The 8,735-nt window shown below is 36.9% G+C and overlaps 1 protein-coding gene and 1 non-coding gene across 5 annotated transcripts in view; one reads left to right on the top strand and one right to left on the bottom strand.

Moving 5' to 3' along the window:
* Positions 1-1,745: 1,745 nt before the first annotated feature.
* LOC113449513 (small Cajal body-specific RNA 18) lies at positions 1,746-1,833 on the top strand. The gene has a single exon (XR_003375832.1).
* A 2,993-nt stretch (positions 1,834-4,826) lies between these two features.
* MYO5B (myosin VB) overlaps positions 4,827-8,735 on the bottom strand; it is a 297,420-nt gene continuing 293,511 nt past the window's right edge. For all 4 annotated transcript variants that reach the window (XM_087927512.1, XM_026714934.2, XM_087927513.1 and 1 more), the window contains one exon: positions 4,827-8,405. In XM_087927512.1, coding sequence (XP_087783638.1) covers positions 8,253-8,405 — 153 coding nt within the window. In that variant the 3' untranslated portion in view covers positions 4,827-8,252. The remainder of the gene's footprint in view (positions 8,406-8,735) is intronic.

Raw genomic sequence — 8,735 nt, 5'->3', positions numbered from 1 at the left:
TTAGTTCCCCAGTTGTGAGTTATTTCTGTTCGAATTGTTCTTTGGAAACAAGATTTCTGTAATAGCAAAATATAAGAAGGAACAATGGCTTATATGCTCTCAGAATCAAAATTTGCCAATATTAAAAATTAGCTGTTAGCCATACAAGAGAATTTGCAATTCATCGTAAAATGACTCTGAATGTCAGTATTATGGGGTAGATGCTAACATTTGGAGAGATGAGGAATGTTTCTTTGTGCAATGGCCTGTAATTTTTTTTTAATTTGTTCTATTGCCTGGAAAACAATTGATTAGCTGTTGAATGCAATCTTAAGAATGGAAAAACATGACTCAGCCATTGATTGCTAAAGGTAATAACTCTCAGTTTGTAAAATATGTCCAAACTATTTTCAGTAAATTAAAAACTGTATAGTACTACATCTGAAATGTGCCTTAGTTGTGGAATGTTCATCTTATTTGAATTGTTATTTTTTGAAAGCTGGCTAAGGATTATGCATTGCTAAATGTAAGGGAAGAATTAATTGAAAAGAACTTAATGCTATCATTTGCCAAGTGTGAATTTAGTGTATTTATTAATCAAAAATCATTAGAGACTTTTCAAATAAAAAGGCTAAGAAATATTTCTCAAAACTCTTTGTCACTTGAATTTAATTGCTGCAAACATTTGTTATTTTCAGCAGGAATTACAGAAATACACCTATTGTTCTAGAGTAGCAAGAAACAGGCTCATCTATTTATAGTACCAGTCAATAAAATGGATACTTAATATGAAAGGTGTTGTTACTGGTTAGAAGATCTTGATGCCTGGAAAAATTGACAATTGAAAAAAGGGCCACTGAGAGAGAAGGTGCTAGATACTGTCACAAGAACTCAGAGACAATCCTGGCAAAAGGATGTCCATCAGGTCATGAAGAATTGAAAGTATCTTAATGACTGAACAGCATAAAGATGTTATCATAGTGTTCTCTAAAAATAGCAAGCATTGCTTGCTCAATAATGAATGGTCATAATGGTAATTTGTATTTATCTAACCAATTTTGCTAATGGACTTGGAATGGGGGTCCCATATAGTGGGCTCAATCATGAAAATCATTTTGTCACTTGTGGACACAGAGCAGAAATGATGGACTATTCTTGACTGCTTGCACAATTCTATACAAATATTTGCAAGAGCATTTTGCTTTGTGATAGTTTCTGATCCATCTGGTTCAAATTAATTTGTATGCTCAAAAGGCTCTGGATGGTTAATAATCAAGATCCTCATAAATCAATCCCCTTAAAAAGAATAAGTAATCCCATAAAATACAGTGTTGTGCATTCCTTACATTTTACTTTTCAGTCGTTACAAACTCTCCTCCAGAGCTTGAGGGAACCATCGGGGTTTAACAGCTCTCCTGAAATCCAGGAGGAAAGGAGCAAACTGAATCTCCAAAGTATAGGGACAAGGATCTAAAATGCCTGTTTCTAAAATCCTGCCATGTAAACATTGTTGTATAGATTGGTCTGACTGGACAGGCAGATGAATATGGGGGAGAGAAAATAGTTCCAAGGTGCTGCCAAAGAGATTCTTGAATGGCATCCAGATGCCAACTGGCGACCCTGAAATAGTGATTGGACATAGAAAGCAGAGAATATCTTAGGGTTCATCAGCACTGCCCATTGGGAGACTGTTGCATTTTGTACTTCCAAGGGAACTCCTGTCTCAAACACCTAATTTGGAGAGCATTCCCCCTTCTTGCCATTGCTGGTCTGTGATGAATAGCCCACTGCGCAATCTGAGTTCTGTGTGGAACTGAATGACGAATTTTGTGCTAACAAAGGCATCTGAGACCAATGCTTTGGCAGCCCCATAGTTCTTACCTGGTTGCTGATGCATAGAGCCCGAGGCACTGGAGAAAAATCTTAAGGTAAGTGAAGCAAAAGCCTTTATGATGGGGTTGTATGGTACATAGTGGGGTTGGCTGAGATTGTGAAAATCAGTGTTACAATCAACTATGTAACTTGGGAGGTGACTCTGACCTAGTCTATTATTTTGTTACCCATCTCAAATGTATCTAAATAATTCATCTACTTATATATAGTGCTTGTAACCTGCTCCAATGCCAAAGGACTCTGAGTGGTGTATAACATCAAACAAAAACGTAATTGAAACATTTAGCTATGCACTTGAACATCGTTCGAATGGTGGAATATCAATGAATTTCCAGAAAAAATTACAGACCACAGGAACCATTTGCGCTTCAGTTTAAGATTAATTTTACAATTGATATTTTGAAAGGGAGCGTGGAACACAAACTTCAAGAGCTGAAATCACTTGTACCCTACAGCTTAGACAAGAAAAAATACGCAGAGCAGAAGAATCAACACAGATGGACAGTGACATGTCTCAGAAAACTGACCAATGGGTGAGAAATCTGACAGCTTACCCAAACAGAAAATGTTTAGCCACAGGGCTGAATTTTGCAGTCATACCAGAACAGCTACCAGTTGTAGATCTCAGAGCACTAGAGTCAGCCATCAGAAACAATAAACTGGCAGAACCAGAGGCAGAACAATTAAGGGTGAAAATACCTGCAGTTTTTGCTAATGCCAAAACACCCCCTTCCAACCTCATAATTCAAGAAAGGAGAGCAGTGACATCTCTAGGAAGAGACTCAAACATCACCATCCTGCCAGCAGATAAAGGAAGATGCAGTCATCCTGAACACAGATGACTACAAGGCCAAAGTAAATGGCACACTGCCATGTGTGAGACTGAAGAGAGATCCCACCAGCATTTACAAGAAAAAGGTTGATTTCTTGCAACAACTCCTGAAGGACAAAGCCGTTGATCAGCCACAATACTACCGTCTTTATACCCTGGGGAAGCCACGCCATGCATATATGGATTCCCCCAAATCCACAGAGGGAACTCCACTCACACCAATTGTCAGCAGCATCAACTCAGTCACCTACAGCACTGCAAAACATCCAGCCACCTTATTAGCTCCTCTAGTTGGCAACGCTATACAACCCATCAACAATTCACAGGACTTTGCCAGCAAGGTTTGGAATCTAAAACTGGACCCGGATGAGACCATGGTTTCCTATGACGTGACTTCCCTCTTCACCTGCATTCCAACAACCGAAACTCTCATGGTAGTGAAGAAACAACTGCTACGAGACAGCACCTTAGGTGACAGCCAGTAGACATTCAGTCATCCAGGTCATGGTTGTCCCAAAGGTGCTTTTTCAGGAGGCAACTAGACTTGTTGGTTTTTCTTTTGAAGACGTTTCGCTTCTCACCCAAGAAGTTTCTTCAGCTGTCATGCCCCGGGTCTTATTTTTGGGGAAATATGGTAATAGAATTGAAATATATTTCAGAAGCTTTCCTCCAACAGACCACTTGGGTTTGGTGCATTCATCAACCCAACTATATTTGCTTCCAAAAATACTTCACAATAATCTAAGAAGCAATCTTGAAAGCTGTACCATTGCAGCATTTACATGTAACGCTTGGAACTCCAGAAGGAAATAATATATACATTCTGTAAATGTATTACAAAGAGTTTATAAAACAAATCTATTTCTGTTTTAGAATGAGCTTTGAAAGTGGACACTTAGCAATGCTGGAAATAAAAGCATGCAGAAAAACAAGAAAAGCAAGCTTTTTATTCCAAAGTATTATGCACAGTGGAATGATGGTGGCTTTTACAGTCACTTTCCTCTAAACAGGTGTAGTTTACCCAATTGTTCAAACTGGAAAAATATTTTTATCAGTAGCAATATTTTAATTAAACTGTAGCTTGCAATTTTAATTAAACTGGGGCAATTATAAATTGGGGTAGGTACACCTCATTTTATGTTCCAGCATTTGCATTCTTTGAATAATTCTCTAGCTTTTATGGGAGTTATCTTTCAATACGTGTAAAAAAAATGAAGTTTTGAAGGCAGAGATGTAACTTGCTCATGCAGTATAAATTGATTGGCATGATGGACAGTCAGCTACATCTATAATGCTAGAATATTTTGACTACTGCATTTTATAGCTTAGTCTGGAAAATAAGCAAACCCAGAATTAATTTGCTGCAATAAGGGAGAAGTTACTTCAGTGTGTGTAGTATAACTTGAAACCTGGCAATCTCATTGCTTGTCCCTTTGTACAGACAAGTCTTGCTAATTCTTGCACACTTGAGATATGTAGTATTAAAAAAGTTAATAGTTAATATCAATGAATCAATATGAATAAATCTGCATTTCTTGCAGTTTTTAATTGAGGAAGACAATTGGCCATATATTTCTTTTTATAAAAAGTTCAAATTAATCTAATACAACAATACTGAAATCTTTCCATGCTGACTGTCCTAAACAAATAGAAGTTATATATAAGGTTGCACATTTGCTAATATTAATTTGATAGCCATAAATAACTGATCAAGTATTTTATTTATACTTATTTTAGTGCCTTTGTAGGTCTTTAAAAATATATCTAAGATTCCTAATTTTGGAATCTTCAAAAATGAGTTTTAGAATCTAAAACTTTGTGGAGAAAATAAATTCAAATCTGCATTTGGACCCTTCTAATGGACTTTTACAGATGTCTAAAATTCATATGCAACTTCATCAGTTTACATACAAATTCAAAGGTAACTTGGGGTGACATTTAAATTTTTCTCCAAATTTGTAATACTTAGTTTAGGAAATGCTAATGTAAAGTCATGCTGAAGGAAAGAATTCAGTCAAAAACAATAAAAAGATGAAATAAGTGACACAATCTGCTTTTTTGATCTGTGCTAAAGTATTTTTAAATCAAAGAAATGGTCAATTAGAGACAGAGAAAGCATATCTGTGCATGGCACTGCCAGTGAATTGGCTTTTTAAAAAGAAAACTCAGGTTATCTTAAAAACAAATCACAAAAGTTACAGACATCAGTTATTTAAACACAAGTTCCTTCAGTAAATCCAAGTTGGCAGATAATTACAAATATTCAATTTCTATCTGTTATAACATATTTTAAAAATGTACAGATATTATATACATAATATAAATTAAATTTTCTTGCAGTCCTTGCAGAGAAATATTACCATTAGGTAGAGCTTTAGCCACACTTTATAAATACATTTTCCAAGATTCTGTAGAAGGTTTTGCATCTTATTCTGCATCTTTAGTCTGCCCAGTAAGAATTAAATACACCAACGTATTTAAAAGCTTTGCAACATTTGAGGATTTTTTTTTTTTAACATATACAATTTATACAGAAATTGAGGCTTCTTGCCAAATGGCAACATAACACTTCCAATTGCCCAGTTTAGTTGCACGTGATACTGGAACATTTGGAAATAATTGTTTACCTTTCATGTATACTTTTAAAAGGTGGTAGATAGGATCACAGTTGGCAAAGCGCCCTCTTTTCACACCTATTTTGTGGGAGAGAAAAGGTCCATTGTGCAGGAATAAACTGGCCACGATGGGTAAAAAATTACGTAGCAGTTTCACTACTTTAGCTTGAGTGTTACTTTTCAGACAAGTGCCTCATGTTTACATTATTTTACTGACGATGAGTAAACCTAGCGAATTCATAAGGAATACACATTCCTTATAATATCCAGTTATTTAAGAAAATTCAATGTCTACTTCATATATTACTCTGGAAAGTGATACTTAAAGAAAAAGGTCAGGAAACAGGGATCTGTTCTATTAGAGGCAACAAACTGTGCTTTTTTGTTCCATGTTCAGGACCCCCAGAGGAGGGTCTGCTAAAGTACAAATTTATTAATTTAATTTGAGGAGGGAAATCCATGAATCAATGTTTGCACTAATGCAGAAAATCATAAGAGAAATAAGCAAATGCGGCCAGAGAACTTTTTTTTGCATTAAAGTTTGAATAATAGAGAAACTTCTATTGAATAAAGTGTCATTGGATAAAACTAGAACTAGAACTACCGGAAAAGGTAGCGTGAATTTTTCCGCAGGGACCGAGGAGGGGAAAAAAAAAAACGATAAAATTTGCAGAATGATGTGGAAGCAGTGTGCCCGCAGTTGTCATTTTACCACATGGTTGCAGTCGTTTTAGGAATTTAGCATTATGAAGAAACGGTTCCCTGGATACTAAATTTAATGACGGATAGCTTTGGAGCAGCAGTGTAAGCATTTAAGAGAAGTTAGATGGCAGATGCTCCTCTTTGCACCCATCTGTGCATCAAGATATTTAGATATTCAATACCGCAAGCCATGGTCAAATGCACAAAATGCTTCCCTTTTAGACAGCAGATGTTTTGTTGACCTTAAAAATGGGCACGTTCCTCACTTATTTTCCACGAGACCAGAAAGTCTTAGACTTGATCCATTAGTGGAAGAGTGTCTTTTGTAAGTTGGGCATTTGATTTATAATAACCAAATTATTTTGAAAAGGATGCGGTTCATCTGGCTAAAAGCTTCCTGGTCCAATATTTAACTGCCAAACTTGCAAGAGTGAAGAATGCCAAGATCATCTGGGCACAGTTCAAAAAGGTCATTCAATCACATTTCTTTTTTGCTTGTAACCCTACTGGGTAGATCTAGTGAAGTGCAATTATAGGAGATTGCAGAATAACGAATGCTGTATATGGCTGTCTATTAATCCATATAATTGTCCCTTCCCATGGTCTCCTTTTTATCTGAATGCCACTTTAATGGCTATGATAGCTACTGAATAATAGTTGAGCAACGCTTAAAAAAATAAAATTTGGAGAAAAACGTTTGGTAGTATGATTTTGGACATAATTTAAAAAAATCATATTTAAAACACAAGATTTTATTGGATTTTATGTGGAAGGGAGACTAAGGGGCTCTCTAGTATTTAAGAAGTGCTGATTAGTTTTTGCATGAAAGATCATTTCTTACCTATTGTTATGTGCATAAACATGCTGACAGAGTCTTCTGCATTAGTTTCTATGATAATTCTCTTGAAAGGCTTCTCTTGGAGTTCAGATATTAACAAATACTATATAAAGTGCCTAACATTGTCCTTGTAACTAGCTTGGAAACACAGCCTGACACTCCATTTCCTGCAAATGTTCTGTCAATGCTGGGGAAACATTGACTGCACAATGACACACAACAGCCAACGCATCCCTGCTGTGTCCTGGCACAGTTCCAAGTGTGATCATAAAGGAGGCTTCAACTATCTTGACAAGGAATCTGTCTCGGAGTCAACGTAGCCAGTACACCGTTTTCTTCCCCATTAAATCAAAGTAGGCCCCTGTCTGTCACTGGCCTAAATGAATCCGTAGCAGCCTACAGTGAAATTATAATTTGGCATGAAGCAAACATAGAGGTTTATGGTTCTACAACTTCACATTCTTAGTGATAGAAACAGAAAAATTATCAATAGGCACCTGATGGGTTAAAGACGGACAGGGGTATCCACAAAGCATGGTAAACAAAAGTCAAAATGGCAGCCACAATGGTGTGATTGAAGTTTGGCCTGCTTTCTTAGGTATGTACCGCCATATTGTCTTTTTTTAACCATATTTTACACGTCTTCCTGAAGCTTTCAGTGACTAACTTGCTTCATATGCAAAGTAGCATTCCCCAGCCTCAGTACAAATTGCAAATTATGCTCTTCCCACCTCCAGTAACATCTGTTCAAGCTGTGTCACTTTTTTTTTATTTTAACCTAAAGCAACTTTTTTTAAAAAAAAAACAAGAAATAAGATTAAAGCAAGCTCCACCTTGGAACACAACTTTTAAGACTCGTGGACTTCAATTCCCAGAATTCCCCAGCCAGCCATGCTGGCTGACAAGTTCTGGGAGTTGACATCCACGAGTTTTAACGTTGCCAAGGTTGGAGACCCCTGCTCTATCACCCTGGACCATCAGAAAATGGGTGGGGAACTGGGCTTCTTTTCATCATTTCAACACAAAAGTCCTTGAGAAACATAATTCACAAAAGTAAAGCTTACATCCTGCTTAACCAGTGCGTTTGCCTTAATGGCAAGTGGGAGAAAATACTTTAGCATGGCATCAAACAGTTCAACCCCTTCGTGTGTTTCAAGTATCAACTTCAAGATCTACCCAGCCACCCACAAAAAAAAACCCCTCATACAAACCAAAAATCATCTAACCCAAGTATTATTTTTTTATCCTGAACAATTTAGCACTGATTAATTGGCATGTACTGGCTCTTTCACCATTATTTGGTCCATATTAGAAGAGCTTTACATTTTCATTTCTTCCCGCCCCCGCCCCCAGCTTTGGGGAAATTGGGGTAAAAAAAAAAAAATATATGTCTTCAAACTCGATTAAGGAATTCCAGGTTGAGGGAAGCTGGGATGTGGATAGAGTCCATGGTCAGAGACGAAGGAGTGAATGGAAACAAAACCGGGAACATGAATTTGAAGTCTAACAGAAGCTGTGGAGGATCATTTCGCTCTTGCAATTGTGCCTAGAAGGAATCAGAAGAAAATTATTAGCAAAGAAAATCAGACAGGTGGTTGTTTTAAGCCACAACTTTGCCCTCACAGCCGAGTCTTGAGTTTCTCAAGAGTAGGACTCATCTGTTTGAGTTTTAGGAAGGTAAGACATCAACTGATTCTTCTTCTTTTTTAGCCAACTAACTTGACAGCACTGTATTATAGGATTGTTTGTTTGGAAACTAGCAGTCACTCCTGGCACTATCTAGCTCAGAGGTGTACAAGCTTGGTAAATTTTAAGATGTGTGGACTTCAACTCCCAGAATTCCCTAGTCAGCCATGGTATCTTACCAAAAGAAAAG

The sequence above is a fragment of the Pseudonaja textilis genome, chromosome 2 (genome assembly GCF_049901715.1).
Source record: "Pseudonaja textilis isolate UNSWEBS1 chromosome 2, rPseTex1.2, whole genome shotgun sequence".
In the NCBI taxonomy this organism is placed as follows: domain Eukaryota; kingdom Metazoa; phylum Chordata; class Lepidosauria; order Squamata; family Elapidae; genus Pseudonaja; species Pseudonaja textilis.
This window is presented reverse-complemented; position numbering and strand designations above follow the sequence as displayed.